The sequence below is a fragment of the Rhamphochromis sp. 'chilingali' genome (genome assembly GCF_963969265.1).
Source record: "Rhamphochromis sp. 'chilingali' genome assembly, chromosome: 21".
Lineage (NCBI taxonomy): Eukaryota > Metazoa > Chordata > Actinopteri > Cichliformes > Cichlidae > Rhamphochromis > Rhamphochromis sp. 'chilingali'.
The window spans coordinates 21,009,407-21,035,162 of NC_137949.1; the positions used below are offsets into that span (position 1 = coordinate 21,009,407).

The 25,756-nt window shown below is 39.5% G+C and overlaps 1 protein-coding gene across 2 annotated transcripts; it reads left to right on the forward strand.

Annotated features, from left to right (window-relative positions):
- Positions 1 to 520: 520 nt before the first annotated feature.
- Positions 521 to 25,756, forward strand: slc7a14a (solute carrier family 7 member 14a). Of its 2 annotated transcripts, XM_080870858.1 has the most exons (11): positions 5,747 to 5,803; positions 6,799 to 6,911; positions 12,625 to 13,150; positions 13,493 to 13,729; positions 16,826 to 17,043; positions 17,186 to 17,332; positions 19,015 to 19,223; positions 19,311 to 19,458; positions 20,383 to 20,878; positions 20,990 to 21,226; positions 22,979 to 25,756. In XM_080870858.1, the coding sequence occupies exons 3-11, from the start codon at positions 12,844 to 12,846 to the stop codon at positions 23,275 to 23,277; spliced, it is 2,298 nt and encodes a 765-aa protein (XP_080726984.1). In that variant the 5' UTR covers positions 5,747 to 5,803; positions 6,799 to 6,911; positions 12,625 to 12,843; the 3' UTR covers positions 23,278 to 25,756. The 2 variants fall into 2 exon arrangements, with proteins under 2 accessions (XP_080726983.1, XP_080726984.1); XM_080870857.1 differs by lacking the exons at positions 5,747 to 5,803; positions 6,799 to 6,911 and adding an exon at positions 521 to 646.

Consider the following 25,756-nt stretch of genomic DNA (forward strand, 5'->3'; position numbering starts at 1 on the left):
AAGCAAATATTTTCTTAGTGAGTTGAAGTTTTTTCTTTCATACTAAGAGTTTTAATATCATGTACTGTAGTAGATTAAAACCCTATATCCTTTGCGATTTACTTAAAAAAATGTTATACCTAAACTATTCTTCAGTTGTTAATCTGGGATGCTCCTTTTATACCCTTGTTTTGTGTTACTGGCCTTGACAAAACTTTTTTACTCTTTGAGCACATATGTTCACCATAAATGATCAGTAATAACGAATCTTCTCTATTTCATTTTGAATAAGATACGAATATTAATTTGAGGCATATTGTGGGCGTACTGTAGTGATAATCCTTGTGTCATGGCTGGATCAGTTTAAGTCACGGGGGGGGGGGGGGGGGGGGGGGGGGGGGGGGGTAGTGGACTGCAACGGTGATGTCCGGTCAGCTTGGTGTCTTGGCCGGTCAGGAAATAAACCGGATGAATAATACACAGTGTCGACGGTCACATGTCGTGCAGCGGGCTCCTGAATGATTTAAAGCTTTTTACATCATCAGCCTCACCCTCCCTCCCGCTCTGTCTGCCGCTGATGCACCGCGCAGCCCGGAGATGCTGCTGCTGATGCTGGTGACCGACTGCAGCATCCGACATGGGTATCCTCTAATCCGGCCGTGCCACAGTGAGTGTTTTTCCTTCGCTTTTCTCCCCTTTGTTCTCCTTGCCATCGTGTTATCTTAAACTTGATCACCTTCCACCCTCCTCCTTCGTTTATCACCTATCCACCCCTCCTCTTCACCCACCCTTTTTTGTTGTCTTCCTTTGTGCAGTTTTTTCACGAGTGATGGCGCATTATAACGTGGCGGAAACCGTGCGTCTTTCCTATAGGGAGTGTGTTTATGATTTCGCGGAGTGGACGGAATGGTCGGTCAATGGTCCCGTCCTGTCACCTTAACGGTGAGCGTTAGAAACAAGGGGGGAGGCAGAGTTTAGGGCGGGTATCGCTTCTCCCAGCGGACTAGAGCTGCAGGAGGCTATGCTTGGAGGGTCGAGAGGAGGACAGGGCAAGACAAAGTGGCGACTTGGACCCAAATGAAAGAGGGTGGGTTCTTTAATTGAGAACATTTGCAGTTTTTAGTATGTATGCGGTTATTACCTAGACTGTTGGCTCAGTGGGTGTGTCGGAGAAAGAAAAGATTACATAATTAGAGTTAGACTTGATCTTTATGATCAGGGCAGGGTAGGAAAAATAAAGCTGGACATGTGGACATTCTATCTATCTATCTATCTATCTATCTATCTATCTATCTATCTATCTATCTATCTATCTATCTATCTATCTATCTATCTATCTATCTATCTATCTATCTATCTATCTATCTATCTATCTATCTATCTATCTATCTATCTATCTATCTGTCTGTCTGTCTGTCTGTCTGTCTGTCTGTCTGTCTGTCCAGTAAAGCAAACTACTATGTTACTTGATTCATGTGTGTGTCTGTGAGGACAAGAGGACTAAAGCTTCAACCAGTTCAACTAGGCTAATCCCTAATGACATGGCCAGATCTCTCTCTCTCTCTCTCTCTCTCTCTCTCTCTCTCTCTCTCTCTTTCTCATTCTTTCTCTCTCATTTGCCATAAGGCCTTGTCTCATTTTTCTGCTCTTAATTCTTTAAAAAACACACTTGTGGTGTCGTGCTGTCCATGGTGCTGAAAGCAGTCGTCTGCAGATGGCTTGCTAATACGCTGAAGCTTGATGGCCCTGTCATCGCTCAACAGGTGCCTTTTACTGCTACAGCTACACAGAAATAAGAGAAGTTGATTTCAGTTGTAACTCTGTCATTTAAAACGGGTGTTGTGATTGCATGCACTCTGAGTTTTTCTCTGAAATGGCATGCTCCTGACACAGAAGCAATTAATTTGCCAACATGGAATTATGCAATTCAAAGGGCAGTGGGCATTGCAAAATTACTGCTTTTTAACACACATTATTTTACAGATTTTTGGGTTTGTGATACTGCTCTGAATTTCAGGATGTATCAATAAGCAAAAAATCTTGGGATGATTACCATAGAATCAAGCAGTAAAAATGTATAAATATTAATATCTGATCAATATTAATGCTTAATAATAAAGTATTAATAATAATTAATACTTTATTATTTCAAACAGAAAAATCTATGCTGGACAGGCAGTAAACGTTCAGAAGCTCCTAGCATTTAAGTCAAAAGCAGTCCATCCAAACCATTGAATGGACATCCGATAGGAAAATGAAAACCATGGTGATGCTGATGATTGAGTTGGTGAAAACAACAATAAGAAGTAGAAGCAGAATATTATATAACAGACCAATTTAGCAACTGCACTATGTCTGTCTGCATATCCCTCACACACTCTGTCAAACAGCCTCCAGGATATCCAGGTCTCACATTGGAGGATGAAGTCACATGTAGAGACACACCATAAGCTTGAGGGGCAGTCGTTCCTTGCTTAAGGGCACTTTAGCAGTAACAAAGGTCAAGAGTGGGGCATCTGCACCCCCCTCCTTTTATATTTCTTTTGCACTGGCTGAATATTATCATGTTGAAGAGATGTATTGAAATTGCAGCTGAATGAAGAGGATAAGGCACAACTCATTTGTTGGTGACGTTTATTGAGCATTTCTGTCTTTAGCTGTCTTCACAATTTAACTCCAGACAGTGTTAGAAGAATCACAGGACACAGCAGGAGGCTGTCTGCTTCAGATGTGTTCTCACTACTGGAAATAAAATGTTTAGGGTTGGGATGCACTTGCAGGAAGAAGGATATAAGATGGCTATTACTTGGCTCTGATTTCACTGGACTATTGTCTTCATCAATCTCATATTGGCACAATAAACTTGAAACAGATTTGTACTAGCGAGCTGACATGTCAAAGACTGCTTGATTACTAATACGACTGCTCTGTACATGTGCATTCTCATGCATACGTTGGATAATGTTTAGAGAAGTCGATATCTACAGTGCACATGTGATAATAGCTTTTATTAGATAACAATATTGGAGATGTGGCAAAGAAGGGGTAGAAAAATGGTTCCTTCAATGCAGTAAAGTAGTACGTTTAATAAGTGTTTAAAATATTTTGTATATTATTGTTTACTTATCTATTTATTTTGTCAGCCTTTAATGTATCTGCTTGTAATAATGCTAATCTAATGAAAACACTTTTTTGATGCCACATCTTTAGGGTACCATTCATAAACTCATATGGGTTTTTTCATGTGTTACGATTTCTTCGTGTTACAAATTTTAAACAACTTTAAAACAATTTTAAACAGCATACATAAACTAACAATGCGCTCTTAACCTAGACGATGCAATATTTGATTCATCTGCCATTTTCGGGTGCTGTAGCTGGGTTGAGCAGGCGACACATATGTCTTAAGGCCACTTCAGAGGCTTGTGGGTTCATATGTGCGCCGAGGCTATTTATTGCATGTCTCCCCACTGCTCTCTCCCAAGATTCTTGTCCTGCATCGACAAAGGCTAACAAATTGTCATTTTTTCAGTATCGATTAAATAAAACTAGCAAATGCTGAAACGTGTGGAAGTGCAAGTAAAAAAGGGATAACAAAATAAATGAACAGACTTAGTAATATCAGCTTGGCAGCAATATTAATCGAAAGCTTTTGGACTCTTGCCCCAGTGAGCAACTAGAGACTAGCTGGTCGTGTCAGATGTAGTAAGGCTTCAGCAATGAAACCCCTGAATCTAAATATTGCATTCACATAAATAATATATGTTTTATTTTCAATTTCAAAACCACACTGTCTTGCTCCTATTCAAGGCTTTAGATGCAGGCAGGAACTATGTTACTGCAGAGGTTATGAAATGCTACTGGCCTCTCATTCATTTTTATTAGCAATAATAGGCGCTGACAGAAGAGTTGTGAGTGTGTGTGTGCGTGTGATAGATACAAGACACATACGAAAAAGGGAATTGATATTTATTTTTAAAATCTTTATTTGCCTTCAACACAAAATATTTCTGGTATATTGCAAATAACTACTTTAGAATAGAATATGAGCAGCACAGTGATGCACTGTTAAGCACACAACAATAGAGTTCTGGATTTGAATCCAGGAGCTAGCTGCGGCCTATGTGGAGTCCCTGTGCTCTCACTTTGCTAGCCTGAGTATCCAGGTACTATGACTCACAGTCAGTTGGTCAGTCAATTCTTAACTGACTGTAGGTGCAGCTGTGAGTGTCTTTCTCTCTTTGCAGCAGTAGACAGATGACAGGTACAGGTACACCTGAATTGGATAAGAGGTTAATTGATTTATTGAGATTGATTCTTTAGAATAGGTGATGTACTAATTTCTATACTGTAAAATATAGCTGTGACTAACCAAGAGAAAATCAGACACGTAAACATCAGCTCTTAATTTTATGGCCTCCATCACCCTTCCTCTATGAGATGCTGCTCAGCACTGACGTCAGTGAGTCTGCTTGCGCATAAAGGCTAATATAATCAGAACACACACACACACACACACACACACACACACACACAGACACACACACACACACACACACACACACACACACACACACACACACACACACACACACACACACACACACAGAAAAAAGACTTGAAGGCCAGTATGTTATCTGATCTCTGATTTGAGAAAGTGACTGCTTATTTAGGAGCAGATTTGCATAAAAATAGGCTTTTTCTACTTTTCTTTTCACAGGCTTCACTTGCAATTTTGAGATCGTTCCTAAAAATGGGTGTACGGAATCACACTAAAGCTAAAAGCTGCCACTTAAGCATATGTTTCTAAGCTGGAGAAAAACACTTTGCTAAAAGGTAGCTGATGAATATAAATGGCTGGATCATGCAGTTTTGTAATCTGTATAAAAAAGTCTTCACACACTGATGTATTTGCCACTTTCAGACACAGCACCCATTTCTTCCACTCAAGGTTTGCCTTTCAAAAAACAATTGGCTCCCATTATTTAAAAAATCAATAAAATAGTGAACCAAGGCATTCTGTTCCACTGACAAATGCAGTCAATGATTTTGGAACTTTACAAAGTAGCTTCAATCTGTGGAATTGGTTGTGTAGGAATGATTGGATGCCTCTGGGGCTCTGTCCTATTTCTACCCCGAACAGTCCTATTTCCCCTCATTTTCCCTTCATTTCAGTGTTGCCCAGGGTATATTGGAAAACAGCAACAAGAAACAGTTAACTAACCTAATATTTGCATCTTTACATCAAAGAGACAATAGTAGCGCAATACAGGAATGTAAAAAAGATCTCTGAAAATAGCTCCATATTATAAAACGATATTAATACAATGCTGTCAGAAACGTATTCCTCAATATGATGTATTTCATAAATAAATGTTCACCCCAAAAACAAATGAAAGATCATTAGTTAAATGCTTATAAATGTATTAATTTGACTCAGTTTGTCTCGCTTTTTTACAATATCAAGTCAGTCACTCCTCAAAAATTGCATTGGTCTGTTCAAAACTGTCACCACTGACCATTAAGAAAGGTCAAAGAAAACAAAGCACAGAACATCATTCAGTCTTGTTTAACTTTGAATCTGGCATTTATTCGTGTGTTAACTTTAAAATGCAAGGTTGTTTTCCACTAATTTGGTCAATTCAATTTATCCATTTGCTTTCTTTGGGAAAGTACCCCAAGGCTTTCCTTTGAAAGAAGTCAGAGAAACACTGCCAGAGAGAGAAGGGGATGAAATACACCTGGGAGTGTGGAGTGGTCGAACGGGTGAAAGTGGAATCGAAATATAAAAGACTGTCAACTGGCAGAGGACTGTTTCGACATGGTGAGCAGTGCACACAACAGGCGCTACATTCATTTAGTGCTGAGCGGTATGAGATGACAAACAATTCTCTGCACTGTCGGAGCTGAAACGGGAATATATCAGAAAGGAAATGTGGAGATTAGAGAGGGTTGTGTTAAAGGCATGGTTTGTGATAGATGTATTGTCAGTGATATAGAATTCTGACTGAGGAACTACAGAGTGACAATCCTGGACACAGTTGGGAGTATATTTGTATATTTTTGTATATTTTATTTTTTTATTTATTGTTCACTCTATTTAATTTGTAAAATATGTGTACACACACACACACACACACACACACACACACACACACACACACACACACACACACACACACACACACACACACACACACGTAGAAAAATATTTAGTATACACATCCAGAAATGCATATACTATTATATATTGTACATATATTTATTAGTTTCAGATGTAGCCATTCTTGTATTTTGCTTGTTTACATTATTATATTTTGCACAACTCTGTTGCTTGTGAAGCTCGCACACAAGAATTTCACTCACATGTACTGTACCAATGTACCTGCACATGTGATGTGACAATAAAAGTGATTTGATTTGATTTGATTTGATTTGATTTGAGAGGGATTAGCAAATTGGACATATAGTGACAATACTGTGAGGAAAAAGCATCATTTGGCTGCCACAGGCAATATTTCCTTTCCCATTGGTTCAGAGTGTTACCAGCGTTTCATGGTTTTGGAGTTATTTGTCAAAGAATTACTCAGCAGGGCACGCCTAAAGTCTGCCACGGAATCAACAAGCCAGTTTTAGGGCCAGGTCTTCAGTTGAAGTTTTAACATTAAGGGAGTCACAACTGGGGTAAGTCCCTGAGTGTGTCAGATGGCCCTGTTGTTTCTTTAGGGCTTTAGGCCACATTGACAGAGATGTCATTGATATGGCTGGTTAAGCACAGAGCCAGAGGGAATGACAGCACTGTTTTTGTTTATCTTGCAGTGTAGAAGCAGATCCATTTTGCTTTAGGCTCCAGGCCCCGACTGTGCTACATTAGGGGAAGATAGATGAGGATGTAGCATTGCAAACTGTGAGTGGAGCAGACCAGCTGACAGGTCAGTCATGCAGAGCAATTGGTCTGTACCTTTTTGGACTAGTGCCAGGAGATTCCACACTGTAAACTTTTGATAGATAGGCATTATATGTCTTAAGTTGACTGAGAAATGGAACATTTCCTCCCTGTGTTTACTGGTTTCTTAGAAATCTAGAATATGCCTCAACAGGTTTAAGGTTAATGGTTAAAATTTGCAGCGATTATAGTCCAGGTAGTCATTAAAAGAGTAATCCTGTGAGACAGCCAAAAAATTGATTCCAGTACTCTAAAGGAATAGAAATTCCAGTAACGTGGATACTATATACATAACCTGGAAACCTCGAGACATTTAACCACTCATTGTACAGTACATTAGTTGTGTTTTTTTTTTTTTTGGCTTGTTTAAGAAAATCTTTGCCCAATCTACACTTGGACACAGATTTCTTGTGTTTTCCTGAATCTTAATTAAGGTTCAGCAGCATCTTCTACGAGCATGCTGTTTATTTACACTGTGAGCCGAGCCCATTTCAAGTTCCAAGGCCACACGGTCTGTCTTAATTCTGTCTTGTGCTCCATAATCATAAAATTTTTATGAATGAATTAACATATTAAAAATCACAAGATTAGAATCAAAAGATAAGAAAATCGTGAATAAGAGTTTTTCTGTAGTAACAGATGAGAAAAGCATGGTAGGTGGCTCTTTTCTTAGTGATCTTAAACCAGATCTTGATGCGTTAGTCGTACTTATATTAACACATAATACAACATGCTAAAAAACAAACACCAAAAAAATTGTTTTGATCTAAATGTAGTTTATCAGTTATTACCATAAAGTCAAGCTAAATGTTTACTGTGGTTTTTTCCAAGTAAACAAGACAGCAAAAATATAGATAGTCTTAGGATAGTCCTGTTGTCTACACTTCAAATATAGGCGATCAGAATGTATATAGCTCTACATTTAGAGCTATATACATTTTATATGTGCTTCTACATATGAAATAGCTTATAAAACATATCATAACAGCATGAACAAATAAAGATATGTACTTAAGTGGCTCTTGTGCACTGTGTGTGCACCATTACTTTACAATATGTTATTTACCCCTTGATGAATGATGACGCCTTTTCCCCAGGTAGTCTCATCCTGTGTTTAAGCAAAGAAACATTTTTCATGTGTCTTCATCTGCCTGAAATAAACAGTGGGTCGGCAATTGTATTATTATGAACTGAAAATTTAATTAGTAGATATCAATCCAACAAACATCGTTGGATCATGATCTCTACCGGGCCCCAAAACCATATAATTTCAACCAGTTGACCGATGGATTCACACACAGGACCTTCTCTCTGTGATGCAACATTGCTGGACATTGAACCACCAAGTTTAAATCTCTTTAAATTAACCATATTTATCTGCTCTTCTTAAACCTTTAGTCAGTTTATTTTACAATATAAACCAGAGGAGCATGAATTGAGTGTTACCTAGTTATTTTAACGCATGTGCAGTTTTCTTTGTCTTTGCTCATGAACTGACCATATTGATATGCTGTGTCTATTGCACTGGTGGTCATTTAGTTTTGTTTGACATTAAATAAAACAAATGATGTATGATATTAGCATATTCCTGCTCGATGAAACTCCAGAAAATCAAAGTTCATGTATACAGTAAAAAACAGCCTTTGGTCGTACAGGGATAGGTACAGTGTGACTGATGAGCCAGACAACATAATCAACCTGGCAGGTGGCAATTTCTCTTTTATGTCAGATTCATTGGGCTTGTCAGACAGGGACACTGTGGCCGGGGAGCCAAGACACTAAATCAGCCACACTGCCACCAAGATCAGCCATGCAGAGGAAAATGAATTTAGGACTTCCACTTCCACGTTAAAACCTTCAGTTACTGCTGATATTTATTGATCTGCTGACTGGGTCATTGTGCTTTTAGCACAATAGCTTTGCTCCCAGGTACGAGACCTATAGGAACTCATGAAAAATAGAGCTGGTTTATATAGACCAGAATATATTTAATAATAATGTATGACTAAATGGAATTAGCTGTGATTAAATAAGAGGGTATTTGCTATTAGTCATAGTGATTGATAGTAATACATTATTGTGTTCAAGACTCGATGGGGCTCTAAGCACTGATGTGTAACACTCCACAGAGGCTAGCCTCATAACTCTTAATACTGAGAGGCACTAATATGGAGATATGCACATACACACATGAATTATGCATAATAATATTTTCTCTTTTACATAAGTTGTTTGTGTGTCCGTTTGTTAAGCTAAAATGAAATATAATTTAGCATTTTTATATACTGCTATTTGCTAATTGTGCTAAAACAAAAGCAATTGCAAAGTGACAGACTTGCTCACTTGTATTTTACATTAATTTCTCTTTCAAAAAAACATCCAAATCATCAGTGACACTGACATCGAGTGTGTGATAAAACGGAAAACAAACTCACACAAAAATTGTAATTTCCCTGACTCAGGTGCTCTACCAAGAACTGCTTCCTGTTCTGTCTGCAGGATGTGAGAATGGGGCCAGGGCAGCATGCCAGGTCTAATTTTTGTGGAGGCCAGGGCCATGCATTGCAGACTGGTTTCCACGTCAGTGTTGAGTGAATTAGAAGTGCTCTCAACTTTATTAAACCACAGCAGCTCTTACTGTAAAGGCAATGAGAGCTCAATCAGGTTATTCATCCAGTTAATTCAGACACAGGCAGGGGCGGACACAGAAACAAGCTTAGTCATGGCTGATTAGACACAAGTATAGATGTTCTGACAGCTCTCTTATCTGGAGAGGAAACACACTAATGTTAAGATGCTAGAGGTGGCTGTGGTGATTATGATGACAGGGATTTAACTATTGATCTTTATACATCTGCGCAAATGGGTGTTTGTTTAAGCGTGTAAAATTATGGAAGAAGAACAAAGAAGTGTCTAGTTCAAAAATCCATTAGAGTGTGAAACAGTTCCTCCCATGCTGGGAGACGAAAGCGATGCTTTTAGCTCTTTGTGTTGTGCACATTACACATTTCTTGATACGTACGTGTTAATTTCCAAGATTTCTTCCCCTGCAGTTCAGTGACAGAAATAATTAGATCAACTGATGAAAAGATATTTAAATAATAGGCAAAAATCTAAAATGTATTGCCTGCAACCACACTCTATTAAATAATTTAGTAGCCAGTGTCACCACTGGCATTTTAGCTTCTGCACTGTACTCCGAAGAACAGCAGTGTCTGTCTCTGTTAGAGGTGCTCAGATTTTCTTTTGGATGCTGTGATGATGCACTCATTACTAATGAGGGAGGTTTTGGTTTTCATTATATAGGGTGATCCAGAAATTTGCCTCCTGGTTACAGACTCTCATTGATCCATTCATCATGCCACCTGCTAGAAAGCAAAGTGTATTTCTTTACCATAAAAAGGTCACACAGAGAACATCAACAGGACACTTTATCACATAAACCTTTAACCCAGGAACAACTATTAGCAAGATGAAGTCATTTTTCCAGAGCAGATGGAACACCTGCTGCCACGGGGCTTTGTGCGGCTCTGTTTTGTTGATCTAGAGTACGACTGTTCAAATAGCTCGCACTCAATGCAGGACAGGTGGTGGTCATCATCAATGAAAACTGGCCTAGAATATTTAAGTGAGCAGATGTTCTGAAAAGCAGAGCACTTGTATGATCTGATTAAAGATATAGACTGATGAAAGGTTGTATGTTTATGTGTGGCACTTACTCTAGTACACACAAAATGGAACGTATGTCTTCCTAATCTGCCACTTTTATGACATTTTTGAAACTGGCTGAATGTGATTGAATTCATGTATAGGTATCATTGTTTCAAATTTAAGGTATTAAGGTCTGGCTGGCTTGTCTGGACACTCATGTTCCATACACGCGCGCACACACACTCATGAACCCGCACATACACACACATTGATTGACAAAGCAGAGCCAGGTGATCAAAGCTTAGTGCACTAACGAAACCAGATTTGCTGTTTTTCAGTCTGCTCATCATCCTCATTCTTTTCTCCTAATGTGTTCATCTTCTTCTGTCTTCTGTACACACACACACACACACACACACACACACACACACACACACACACACACACACACACACACACACACACGCACAAGTATTGAGCAGTATTACGCTCAATTTAAATTTTCTTATTTCTTATTGATTGCTTCTATGAGATGACGGAAATAAAATCTTGTTTCCACAAATATCAGGTTGTTTGTCCAGTGATTGTAACACATAGCTCACTTGTGCGTCACATTTTGTGACTGCGTCATTCATTTAAGTACATTTTCATATAAAACATAAATGGCACTAGAATAAATGAGTTTTTATTGCAGTAATCTACGATAATTGAATAAGATGTCATCATTTTATGTCTGAAGAGCAATAAAAACTTTTGTTAGAATGTGTGTGCAAATACAGAATAGAAGCAGAATTTCATCTACATGCCCAGGAGTAAGAACTCTACTGATCAGATGCTCTTAAACGTAAATTATTATATATGGTTATGACTGGAAATTTCTGAATTTTAATTTCAGAAGGGTTCTGCACGTCATTTATAACTACAGGGCTTCATACCAGCTCCATTAAGGAAAATCCCTTTTGTCAGAATTTAAGAGGTACCGCCCCACCCAGAGCTAACCACCATGCTCAAAGTGAATCACCTTTTAAGCTTTCTATACTGCTGCACATGTAATACACCCACTAAGTGCAGTGACAATAGCAGCCCCACTCTATCTGGTTAAACAGCTGAGTAATTGCAGTCATCATTTGAGTGGCTTATGTTATAGTTGAGGGCGCGCAGTGTGGGTCTGCTGAATGTAAGTGTGTTTGTTCAGTAACTTGAATTTGTTGTTTAAAGTAGATGAATGGTGAGTGTTAGTTCATTGCTGTTAAGAGAGACAGAGGTGGACTCGGCTACAATTGATGGCTTTAATAGCTCTCTTTTCAACAGCATCTCTAATCTGTTACTCACTCGACTCAGCTAATGCTTTGTTTAAACGTGGCAGGAAAACCTGCATTACAGCAGCACTAGGAATTTACATAGTTGCATTTGAATTATTCCGATAAATTCTACTTATACTGAAAGGAAAAAAAAAATTCAGCCCCTATGATTGCCATGGCTTTGCATGTAATATTTTTTAGCTTGTTTTGAAGTAATGCATCATATAATATGGCATTTATTTATGTGAAAACACAGGCTAATAAATTAAAAATAATTATGTAAAAAGACCCCAGTATTATTTTCACATGAGAGTAAAATGTAAATAAACGTGTTAAAGATTTCATTCTGAATTTTAATGGAGTGATCGTTAAGTATGGCGAAGATGTTGTAGTTGAAGTACATTGCCTCTGATTCTACAGTTATTTATCAGCAAACACAACAGAAGAGGTTTTGCCAAGGTTTAATATTGCTATCTCTCCCCCTTACAAACAAAATAAAATGTCATTAGGGCTGTCACTAATGAGCTTTGCTACTATAGCGACATGGCTTTGGGGAGAGGATTTCTAATTAGCTGTTTCCTCATTCAGGTACACCTCATTTGTGGACAAACTTGTAATACATTTCCCCTTTTGAACTAATATGTCTTGGCATGCATACTCCAAAATAAGCATTGTGTCAGATGAATAATAGTAGGCAATGGGCTGTGAAATGCTGTAAAAATAAATTATCCCTCTTGTGTCTTTCAGATTACTTTCTCTCTCACTATGTGGGGAAAAACTGACGTGGCATTCTACTGAGCCTGAAAACAGAGGCGTGGACTGCAAGACAAAATCAGATTTTCTTCATTTATTTGGATTAGGAATAATTCCTCACATCTGCACATCTTCTTGAAGAACTCATTCACAGAACTTAAGGAAAAACACTGGTCAAACAGTATCTTTCGCTACTCCCCATTGGCTTTCAATATGAGTGGTCTGGTAGGGAAGCTGGATCCTCGCAGGATACAGTGGGGGTCGACATGGAACACCTTTGCATCCCGTGTCCTCAGGACCAAGCCTGTGGAGTCCATGTTAGATTCAGCCATATCGGGTACAAGCTCACATGGAACCAGACTGGCCCGGGTTTTGTCTACGGTGGACCTAGTGTCGCTGGGTGTGGGCAGCTGCGTCGGGACGGGGATGTATGTGGTCTCTGGACTGGTCGCCAAGGAGATGGCTGGCCCTGGGGTCATTGTGTCCTTTATTATTGCTGCTGTTGCCTCCATTCTGTCAGGTGAGACTAGAGCTATGCATGCTCATTTATGCAAGGCTTCTCTAATCACATAAATACCAAGGGGACAATAGCCGCAGTATAAAGGTTGCTGTCCTTCTTATTACCATTAAACTGGTAAGATATATTTGAAAAGCCTTTTAATACCTATGTAATTATTACAAGGGCAATGACATTATAGGGGCACAGCTATAATAGGTTCAAGAGATAGTAAAATATACTTTAATGCTCATATCAATAGTTTCAATTCAGCCTTTCACTCTAGTGATAATGCAGTCAAATCACTGATATGTGTCTGAATTTATGTGTGTCTATATTGTACTCCTCTTCCTGTCTCCCCCACAGGAGTATGCTACGCAGAGTTTGGTGTCCGTGTGCCTAAGACCACAGGTTCAGCCTACACATACAGCTATGTGACAGTGGGGGAGTGTGTGGCTTTTTTCATCGGTTGGAACTTAATTCTGGAATATCTGATTGGCACAGCAGCGGGGGCGTCAGCTCTCAGCAGCATGGCGGACTCACTGGCCAATCACACCATCAGTAACTTTATGATTTCACACATTGGAACACTCAACGGCTTAGGTAAGTAACACAAAGATGCAGTGCTATGACAGCTTTGATACATTTTCTCTCTGGTTCTAATTTTCTCAGGATTGAAATTCATTCAAGTATTGTGTAAAGTACTGCAGGTTTACTGTGAATGCTTTTTTCAGTGTTATATTTACAATATTTCAGGGAACTGAAGCCAAAGTGCTTCTTAGAAATCACCTGTGAGATAATTTTCTTGAAGGCACATTTTTAAAGGCATTAAGAAGCAGGGTAATTCATTTAGAATCGACATCTTATCAGCAATCAGCTACAGTTAGTTGTTTTGGTTCAGCTGTCAAACATGTTTGCTTTAATGGTAAAAACATGCATTGACCCAAGTGACTTTTGGAGAGATGTTATCTTTTTTCTCCCTCCCCACTCTCCTCAGAAGGTCAGACAGAGCTCTGTTCCTTTTGCTGTAGTTGTAGTTAAGACAAATACTTCCTCTTTGAGGTCTTGAACAGACTTTGACATTTAGACTTTGAGAAGTACATTTAATAAATCCAGCCTTTGCTCTGCTTCCGTATTTGCACACTAACACGACTTGCTCCTAAGAGTCATGATTTACTTTATCAGTGTGGAATAGAAGCGCAGCGCCATTTCTATCATACAAAGGATCTCCCATTGCCTTGATAATCACAACACATCTTTCAAATTTTAATAAAAACACCAAGATAAAAATGCTTACATTATCTCAGAAACCATTCAAACCATACCAATTTATTTTTCCCAGGAACATCCAAAGAATATTATGCAGCTTATCTTGGAAGTCATACTGTCACGGAAAGTAAAAGCAGGCACGTCAACTTGAATTCTATATAACACAGTTTTCCATAATCTTACCATGAGGAGGATGCCTGCTTATCTTGTGCAATGCTCCAGCTGATGTGTGTGCCAGCCAGTTTCTATCTGGCTGACACTGCCTCATCAGTTGCTTCCTGTTAGCCTTTGAAAAAGTGATGGTAGTGATCACATGACAAGTGTCACGGCCAGCCGTTCCAAATGATCACGGAAAGCTGATGTTTCCTTTTCCTGTTGGAGAGAAATGATTGTTTCTCCACACCCAAGGGGAAAAAAATGTGAAATCTAACTAAAATATATCTCATTCATTTCCAAATACACACAGGCTGAGTTCTTGTGGAACATGTGCATCTAAAAATTTGTTGCCGTAATGGTCAACTGGGTGGGGTGTATCTAATTTAGGAATGCAGTACTTCACTATGACGACTTATCTTACAAAAATAGTTCAGTTGATGTGCCAAATCTAAAGGTGTTTCCAACTTTCTGTTGCCAAGAAATTAAACAGAGTTGGAAAGTTCAATTTTTTATTAAACCATGGCTTTGGGTGTTTTATTGGACCATTGGGGAATGTCCTGTGAATTACACATGAATTCACTGGAATACCCTTGGATAATTATCTACACATACTCCAACATACTCTATGAGAGCGGCTGAAACTCTTGGAAACAACAAATTAGTCTGGGATTATTTATTCTGATTAATAGTTGTGGTCAAATGTTTACATAGAGTGATCATGGACATGATTTCATATCGTGGAAAGTTTGAGCATTTAATGATTACTTTGAACAGTTTCTGTCTATGTGGGTTCTCAGTAATCTCTTAGATGAGAGGTGAAACATCATTTAAAAAACAAAAACAAATGCAAGTCACCTTCCTTTTAGCTCTTTAGACTTTGAACTGTTCTTTCTCTTGGTAAGAATAATTGTACGTCAAACATCTTTCGTGACAGATTCCATGATCATCACTTCAAATAATTGTACATAAGTAAAGTTATTCAGATGGGCCACCACTTTGTCAAAGTCTGAAAAAAAGGTCCAAACTGTCACCCTCAGATGAGAGAAAATTGGTTAAGACATGTGGAGCAAGCCAGGAACCACTGAGGCCTTAACCACTTAAGCCTGCCATGAACTGGAAACTGCTGGAATACCAGGGTAACAGTTACATCGCCATGGACTGAAATGGTGATGACCTTGAAAAGACCCTTTTCCAAAGTTGACACCTTTAGGCTCAACTTAAATTTTCAGCTGCCCACATGGATAAGCTAAATTTCTTATAGAGAAAGGTTTGATGGTCAGGCGAGACAAAGATTGAACTATTTGGCCACAATGACAAGAGTTATGTTTGGAGGAGTAAAGATGAGGCTTTCAAACCTATGAACATGCTCTGCATCTCTGCCACTATTGTATTGGTACAATGCACTAAATGGATGGAATGATACAGAAGGAAGAAGCTTCTTTATGCTTCTCCTCAAAATCCATCAACTTCACCTCAGATCAATAGCTAGATGACACAAATGGGTGTTCCAACAGATAGATCAAAACTGGTTTTGGAATGGATAAAGCAGGCTAATGTTAAGCTTCTGGAATGACCTTCCCAAAGCCCCAGTCTCAGCCCTTCTGAAAATGTGTGTGCTATGCTTAAAAGCCGGGCCGGTGCCAGGAAACCAATTCTGCCAAGAAGAGTAGTTAAATATCCAGCCAGAATTATGCCAGAGGCTTGTCGATTGATACTAAAAGTGTCGGGTTGAGGTGAAGAGTGGTACATTTGAAGTTGTATGTTTGACCCTGTGTGGATTACAGAAAATCCAAAATGAATTCAAAATGTTGAACCCGGTTCTTGATTTTAGATGTATGTTGTACAATTATTCGACCCTGGAAAAAGAAAAATTCAGAGAAATTATTAAAAGACCAAATTTGCATTGACATTTATCCCATTAATGATTGTACTTTATGTGTACTTCTGATAAAAAACTATATTTAGTTAAACTGATTTGACAGCGCTTTGGAACTAGCACCAATAATGTGAGGATTTTCTACTTTTCTTTTTAATTTGGCGTTAATCAGACAAAATAAGAAAACGAAAAACATTTCTCTGAGAAACCTGCTTAACTGTGAGAGGACTTGTTCTTGTTCTGACAATTTAGTATTTTCTTGAAAAAATAACAAAGCACTTACTCAAACAGTTTTACGCCAAACACACAGGAAAATGGATATATTCATCTTCAGCACCACAGGGTGACAGCACTTTTATGTCTTTCTGTGTATTCAAGCATGCGTGTTTCCTCTCCAGGTAAAGGAGAACAGTCCTACCCAGACCTACTGGCACTGCTGATAGCACTGCTGGTGACAGTGATAGTGGCTTTGGGAGTGAAGAACTCTGTTGGTTTCAACAACGCATTGAACGTCATCAACCTTATAGTGTGGGTGTTCATGATGATCGCTGGCCTGTTCTTTGTAAATGGGGAGAACTGGGACGAGGGGAGATTTCTGCCTTTCGGCTGGTCAGGGGTATGCATCCGAATGTATATATAAACACACACAATAAATAACAAACAAACAAACAGAAACCCCCCTACCATCAGCAGGGTATCTGTGCTGTTTGGTTGTTTTCTTTAGGACATCCATCAGCTCTGTTTCCTCTGTGTTGCAGGTGATGCAGGGTGCAGCCACCTGCTTCTATGCCTTTATTGGATTTGACATCATTGCTACAACAGGAGAAGAGGCCAAGAGTCCCAACACCTCCATCCCCTATGCTATCACCGCCTCACTCATCACCTGCCTCACTGCCTATGTCTCTGTGAGTTAGCTTTATAACATATTGCATAAACAAACATGACCACTCTATTCTTTATATATCTATTGTTAAGTAATCGACAAATCTATTGTTATTCACACTAATAGTTTTGTGTATAACAAAGTAGAGCGTCATTCATGTTATGGTGGTTTCCGTTGATATATTTTGTAAAATGACTTAATTTAATTATAAACCTAAAGAATATTGATCACTTATCATGTGCTGAAATTCAGCTTTAGCTTCAGCTGCCTGCTCTCCCCCAAATGTTGACAAGTTTCCAATACATGGAATGAATAAATATGAAGATGCTGTATTTCAAATTTGTGGGTGTATATCTAATCTATGATCTCCACCTTTACAGCCCGTACAGCTTTCCTGATTACATAATGTGTGCTGGATGGTTGTTGCTATGGGTGCTGTGGAACAGCAGCCTATCAGATATAAGACGTTTTTCAGCATTTTGTGTGGCAAAGATTGCATCAACTTCAAAAACTCGAGTGCTTCTTTTTGAAATCCTTGTCTCTCTCTTTCACAGTCACATCTATTCCTCCACATCATCGCTCTCCTATGCACCAGCCTCTCTCTAATCTCCACCTTTCTTTGATCTCACTCACTGTAGGCTGCTTGGAATAACTTTTCTGCTGCTGTGAGGATCCCGTGGTTGCTGCTGTTCAATCTTCAGAAATCAGCTTAAACACATTACCTGTCACATCTTTTTGTGTGTGTGTGTGTGTGTGTGACATTGATTTTTGCAGTACATTTAAATCAAAGAGTTTGCAAGGCAAACTTATGCTTGTTTGTCAGTTTCTGAGCTTTTCATTCACTGTTAGTGATGACATATCTATCCTTGTACGGCCTTGCAATACTGTGGTCTTCAGTTTAGGTTGGGGCAATGAGCAGCAGGGGAGAGAATTGTGCTGATTATTTTTTCTGGGAAGTCCTTTGCTCTGGAGATGGGTAATATGAATTTGCCAACTAAACTTAGCCGACTGTGAGCTGAAGGGGACACTGAAAAATACATTTTGGGATCGGATTTGTGCTCTAAGCAAATATGTTGTTGTAGATTTGTTTTAGATTACTTTACCCCCTTATGACTGGTTCACACACAGTGTTAGCCAGTCTTTTCATACAGTAAATAATGGATGTTAACTTCCTTTCTGTAAGGGGTTAGTGCTTTTTATTATTATTACTCCCCTTCTGTAATCCGTTGATGCAAATCTATCTGATTAGCAGCACAGCATTTGTGACAGATGGCTCTGCATGATATCACACATCAGACACAGGGACACACATATTGAGTGAGGCACGAGTAATGACCACTTTGCATGTGATGGAGCATGCTCTGTGCTGAGCATATTAGCTAAGCAAAACTAAGCTCTAAGGATGTAGCTCAACTCTTTTTAGTATCTAGGGTCTAAATGTTGATGTGACTATAGGCTCTACAGAGTTACTCTGAGAAGAGCCTCCACAAGAAGTCGAATTAGTCTCTTTTCTGCAGCATCATCCCGCAGCATTAATACACTATAATTCTGGCAGCAAAAATCTAATATTTCTGCTTGTTAACACTGGTATTAAAGTTTCTCTGTACTTTAATAGATTCATGATGAGATTTTGATTTTATGGTGAGAACTGCAGTAAAGATTTCTTAGTAATAATCAACACTATGTTTGTTTTTTTTATTCCAGGTTTCTGTGATTCTGACACTGATGGTACCATACAATGAAATTGATGAGGATGCACCACTGATGGAGATGTTTGCCATGCATGGTTGTATGTTCGCAAAGTACATAGTGGCGGTAGGCTCTATAGCTGGACTGACTGTATCCCTCTTGGGTTCGCTGTTCCCCATGCCCAGGGTCATCTATGCCATGGCAGGAGATGGCCTGCTCTTTAAGTTAGTTCACACTGTACTTGCATTTTTATTTATATGTCATTCTTAATGATGTTTGCATATGAGTCTCATCTCATCTCTTTTTTATAGGTTCCTGGCCCATGTGTCTTCCTACACAGAGACCCCTGTTGTAGCCTGTGTGGTTTCAGGCTTTCTGGCTTCCTTGCTGTCCCTCCTGGTCAGCCTTAGAGACCTCATAGAGATGATGTCCATAGGAACGCTTTTGGCCTATACCCTGGTGAGTGTTGGATAATAATAATGGAAACATGTACATCATGAAGCTTACTCTCAATATTATTTAGATCAATTTTCTTTAAAGAAGTTTTTCCTTCCACATTGAGGGGCATCTGATTGTCTTTACCTTACAATATAAAGTGCCTTGAGGCAACTGTTGCTATTTGGTGCTATATAAATAAAATTGAATTGAACTGAATTGAACTGAATGCATTTAATATATCTGGATAAAGCCCTTGAGATGTATTTAAGGATGTCTAAACAAACATACTAGCAACAACTGCTAAGCAGAACAATACAAAGCCACAATCTCACTGTATTACACTGCCTTACAGAGATCAATTCACAGTATTTTGTAACCAGGGGGCATCCATAATCCAGCAACAATTGTTTTATAAGAACTAAGTGAAGATGCGTTGCTCAGCTTTCATCTCAACTCTAAGAAATTTATAGCCTGAAAACAGAAAGATTGGTGTTTCTTCTCCTAAGTAGCTATACATTCAGATTTGACAAAAAAGCACTGCTCTTTAAAGGAGCTATGAAATACTGCACACAATAACAGATACCTTGCTAGGAAAAATAATCTCTCTAGTGCATGATTTCCTATGATAACAGGATAGCTGTATGTGTTCATAGACAACAAATCTTAACAGAGTCACCAGTATGTACAAGACATGTGGGCATGTGTTTATCAGGCTCTAAAGATTACCTTCTACCCATGGCTGCACAACACTAGTTAGATGGTAAGCAGTTAACTAAGATAATAATGAGTCACTGATTTATGAACCAGTCAGTTTTTGTAAAAACTAATTATTGAGCTGTTTGTTTTGAAATAAAACATCCACACAATTCCTGTGGAATGGGAATGTCACTACTAAAAATGGTTTTGTGATGGAGCTCCTGTTTATAAATGACATGTGTTTTGCAGGTGAGTCTCTGTGTGCTTCTCTTACGCTACCAACCTGAGGGAGACATCCATGGTTTCGTGAACTTTCTCTCTGAGGAGCAGAATGAAAAGAGGAAGGAAGGCGTTCTGGCTGAGTGTGAGAAAGACGCCTGCTCACCAACCAGCGAGGCCGATGAGTATGGCGGTCCGCCCACTAACACCTGCGGAGCCAAAAACCTGCCTTCACTGGGTGACAATGAGATGCTGATTGGCAAACCAGATAAAAATGCATACACGGCCAATCACCCTAACTATGGTACAGTGGATATGACTACTGGTATTGAAGCAGAAGAATCAGAAGGTGGCCTGTCCCGGCGGTTAAAGAAGCTGATTGGACCACGCTACTACACCTTGAGGATCCGACTGGGCCTACCGGGAAAAATGGATAGACCGACTCCAGCAACGGGGAAAACTGTCACTGTGTGTGTTCTGCTGCTCTTCATCTTCATTTTTGCTTTCTGCTCCTTCATAATTTTTGGTGAGAACAAGTTAACAAACTCACACTCACATTTGTATGATTCAGGCACAGATTGGTCAACAAATAATAAAAGCGTTGAACTGAATTGAATGAATTATTTCTTCCTTTCAGGAGCTAGCACTATTGGGGAGGGTCGTTGGTGGGCCTTGCTGCTATTGATCGTCTTCATCATTATCATTGCCCTACTAGTCATCATCATCCTGCAACAACCAGAGAATCCCAAGCGACTTCCCTACATGGCACCCTGTGTGCCCTTCGTACCTGCTTCAGCCATGCTGGTTAATATCTACCTCATGCTCAAACTGTCTGCAATCACCTGGATACGATTTTCAATCTGGTGCCTCGTGGGTAAGTAAATGATGTTTTATTTGTTTGCTTTTAAATTAACTTTAAAACATTCGGAAAGTGTCATGATCCTGGGTCTGCTGACCCAGCGTTTTGTGTTTAGTTTATGTAGCCTTCAGGTTTCCTAAGTTTATCATTATCATGCCTAGGTGTTACTAGTTATTTTCCCCTCGTGTTTCCACTATGTTAAGTCTCCCCTGCTTTCATGTATTTTATGTCTGTGGCGTATGTTGTCAGTCCAGGTTGTCATGTTTATATCTCACTGTGTTTCCTGTTTTATTGTGAAGAGGTCTGGTGTTCTGTGTTCATCATGTTCAGTTTTACTCTCCCACTGTGACGTCATTATGTTCATGTGTGCCAGCTGTTTCCCCATGTGTTCCCACTTCCCTCATCATCCTGTGTGTATTTAGTCCGTGTGCTTTCAGTCATTTGTTGTCAGGTCGTCTGCTCATCCATGTCTCATCCCCAGGTACCCATGTCAGTTCACTATGGTTAAGCTTTTTCATGTTTTGTTATTAGTTCACCCAGTTTAGGTTATTGTTTAGTTTTCACCGATGCCCGATTATTTTTACCCTCATTGCTAGCCTCAATAAACGGCTTGTTTTGTTTATCCACACTACGTTTTGGTCTGCGTTTGAGTCCTCCTCTGCAACACATACGGTCTGCCCCAGCCAGACCGTGACAGAAAGAGAAAAGATAATGCTTTTATTTAGTCAGTTCCACACCTGTCAGTCATGTAGAAGGACAAGCAGGAACTTAATGAGACTTTTGTTTTAGTTTTGTCGTGTTTAATCACTATGCAGGTTGGTTGCTAAATTATTTCCATGTTGTATGCATGAAAATAATTCAATATAATTATAGAATGTAATGTATATATGTTTGGCAATGGTTTATATGAAAACTGGCTGCTTCCATCTCAATATAGCAGTGAAACAAAAAGCCAACCAAAATATTGCACTGTAAGCAATGACTCATGACAGTTGATACTTAGTGTAACGACTGAGTAATTAAAAATAACTATTTTTTAATTAAAATTTTGTGACCAATAAAGAACAGACTGTGTGTGACTTCTTGTTTGTTTTATTGTGGAAGACCTGGGGCATCTAACTTTCCTTTTCCTTCCTGCCTCAGTTGTATCTATCTGAGCACCTATTTTTGACTTGCCTCTATAGCTGCAAGAGTGAAAGGGAAGGTTTACAAGAAGGTAGTGAGACCTGCTTTGATATGTGGTTTGTAAACAGTGGCACTGACAAAACTTCAGGAGCCTAAGATAAAGTGGCAGGGATGAAGATGCTAAGATTTTCTTTGGGAGTGACCAGGATGGACAAGATTAACAATGAGGACATCAGAGGGACAGCTCATGTCGCAATAGCAAGGCTGAAATAGCTTGGGCATGTACACAGTACATGGTGGGTATACTGGACAAAGGATTTTGAAGATGAAGCTACCAGGCAAGAGGAAAGGAGAAAGACCAAAGACAAGATTCATGGCTGTAGTGAAGGAGGACATGCTTGTTGTTACAGAAAATGATTCTAGGGACAAGGTGAGATGGAGGCAAATGATCTGCTGTGGCAACCCCCAAAAGGATACGGCTGAAAGGAAAAGGAGAGTCCAACAGAGCTTTTAGGTTGATGGAGATTTTCCTTTTTTTCTGTATTTTTATTTAAGCAACTAAAATCATGCCCCAAGGTCTAATAAATATGATCCACTGGATTATGTATGTGTGAAAAATATTAACATGTTCTGTTCTTGTAGGTGTGCTCATATACTTTGGCTATGGCATGTGGAATAGTACTCTGGAAATCACAGCCAGAGAGAATGAGGTGCATGCTTCCACCTACCAGCGCTACGATCAAGGTGTTGACGAAGGCTTCTGCGGCTTCGAAGATGATTTCTACCCACCTACCACTGACGCCTGGGGTGCGCCAGACGGGGCATCAGGGCTAACCTCGCCCCCTGTGGCAAAACCTGAAAATGATGGGATGCCATCGAAAAGTGGAGGCAGAACCATTGCCAATCATGGCCTCGCGGAGGAGGATCCAATGGATTTCTAAGGGACTGACTCTGCGTTACCCTGAATGTACTGCCTTGTCTGCTGCCTGGGGGATGGGTGGGGAAGAATATGTGAGTGCACGAATGACTCTGTGTGTGTGTGTGTGTGTGTGTGTGTGTGTGTGTGTGTGTGTGTGTGTGTGTGTGTGTGTGTGCGTGTTCATGCCAGCATGTGTGTTTTTTTGTGTGTCCAACTCTTGGGCTAGATTGTTTGTTGGCAGTGGAACTGCTTTTCTATCACTTTATTCCACCGTGCCTGGCTCCCCCGCTTCCACAGAAATTTAGATGTCAAGGTCGTGAGTGTCTTGACTCATTTTCTTGTTATTACTTACTGGAATCCACATGCCACACAAAGAAAGGCCAGACAGAAAAAGTGCAGATGTAGCAAGAGATAAAATACAATGTGGCTCTTTGAACTCTGAACCAAATGAGAGTGTCTGTTAAGCAATTTTTTTAACTGTTTATTTCACGGAATTACGAGATACAATAGAGGAGAAGGCAACGAGATGGGGCAGATGAATCAGCATGTCCCATCCTGTTTTAACAGACAGGCAGGAAGGTTAGATGACAGCACGGCAAGCCCAAATGACTTCCTGTGGACAGCTCTGGTTTTCTCCGTTCATTCGGAATTTTCAACAGAAAGCAAAAGTGCTGTGCATACCCTCAAAATAATAATAAAAAACCGTTAACCCTCAGTGTTATTTCATGCTTTAAATGTTTCCCTGACCCCAAACATCTAGCCCAAGTGATTCTGAGGTGAATGTGGGAAAGGGTGTCGATGTTTTCTGTCACAAATATTACTTGGACTTTGCTTGCAATAGTGCCTTCATCTACTGTATGTGTACGTGAGTTTCTGATTATGTCGGTTTTCTACTTTAATTTTGCCTGCGTGTGTATTTGAGGGTGTACTGCATGTACACTCAAAATCCACCTTTACATGGGTTATTATATTTGTGTTCGTATAAAGTGTGTTCTTCAGATTGTTTTACTCTGTATGTATAGATATATTTTCCCACTCTTCCCCAGCATGAAGCTCAGCGTGAATTCACTTGCAACAAATCAACTCATCAGTATATTGGAAAATAGGAGAGAGTAGTCGATAGCAAAAGAGAATGAGCTGAATACTAACTGGTAACCACTATGGTTACTCTGAAGAAAGTCATGTTTTCTCCTGATTTTTTTTGCATGATAAGTTTACGATTTTATTTAAAATTCATTCAGAATGTTTTTTGACTTATGATCATCTGTTCTTTTTGCTTTCTTTTTTACCAAATGAAATGAAATCTAATCCTTCCTCTTCCTCCTTTCCTTTCCTTTCTTCAATTCCTCCTTCTTCTTCTTCTTCTTTGCATTTTATAAGGTTCCACAATTCCTTTCTTCTTCCAAACCAACTCTACCTTCCTCTCGCTGCCACCTCACCCTCGGCTTGATATCCATCGGGCCATGTCATCCACTTTAAGCCACAAGTGATAGAGCCAGGATTGGTTTTCAGTCAGGATTTGTAACAGCAATCTGTTCATGGCCTGTCGATCTATTAGCTCCTGTTTCGCTTAAGGGTGTCCGCTATCGCTTTTCTGATTTGTCACTGGAGCGTTTACTACACTCCCTGTGGTCCTGCTCCCACTTAGGCTCAAGCTGGTATGAGTGAACCTCACTATTTGGCCCTACTTTGTTTTTAAAGCATGTAGCTTGTGCTGAAGTCCCACTCTTCACATTGTACCTACATTGCTGGTGCACTCAGAAGAGCTTGTGAAAATCAGCTGGATCAGATAATGAGCCAGTGTGGTTTAACATGTAGGACAAGTAAGCTACAGCCAAGGTTAGGGGTTGGATTTCATAATTAGTATGTACTGCAAAGCATGTTTAAGAGTAAAACACTTTTAAACAAGAGAATACAAAGTGCTTTACATTGAAGGGATTGTGCAATGTATCCATTCATGGCACTATAACTGATTTTGGCATCAACCAAAGCACCCCCCACCCTTATAGGTGGGGGGTGCTTCTTCTATATAGCTGCTGCTGCTGTCTGCCCTGATTGTCCTACTTGTACCTTTTGCCCCTGTTGCTGCATCAGTCCCTTCCAGGGAAGCCTTATTTGTCTAATGCACTAAATCTAAGGATGCCACGCTATACCCCCACCCCACCTCTGCCCCCCTCACAACCATACACATTCCAAAAAACAAGAAAACAAAAATAAAACAAACCAAAAATGAAAAAAATAAATTAAAATAATTATTATATCAACAGGCCCTTTGGTGATGTCCATTGAAGAGATTATACCAACTCCATATACACAGGGATTTATGTTCATATTGAATGATTCTGCAGGTAGCAAGCGCACGGAGCAGTATGCTGTGCAGGCAAGTGGAAGTTTAGGGAGTTGGAATTTAGTTGCGGTTGAGTGTGAAGCCTATGTAGTCTGCCAAGGTCATGACTTTAGTATCTTTTATGGAAATGTGACTGGGTTATTGACTTGAGGGG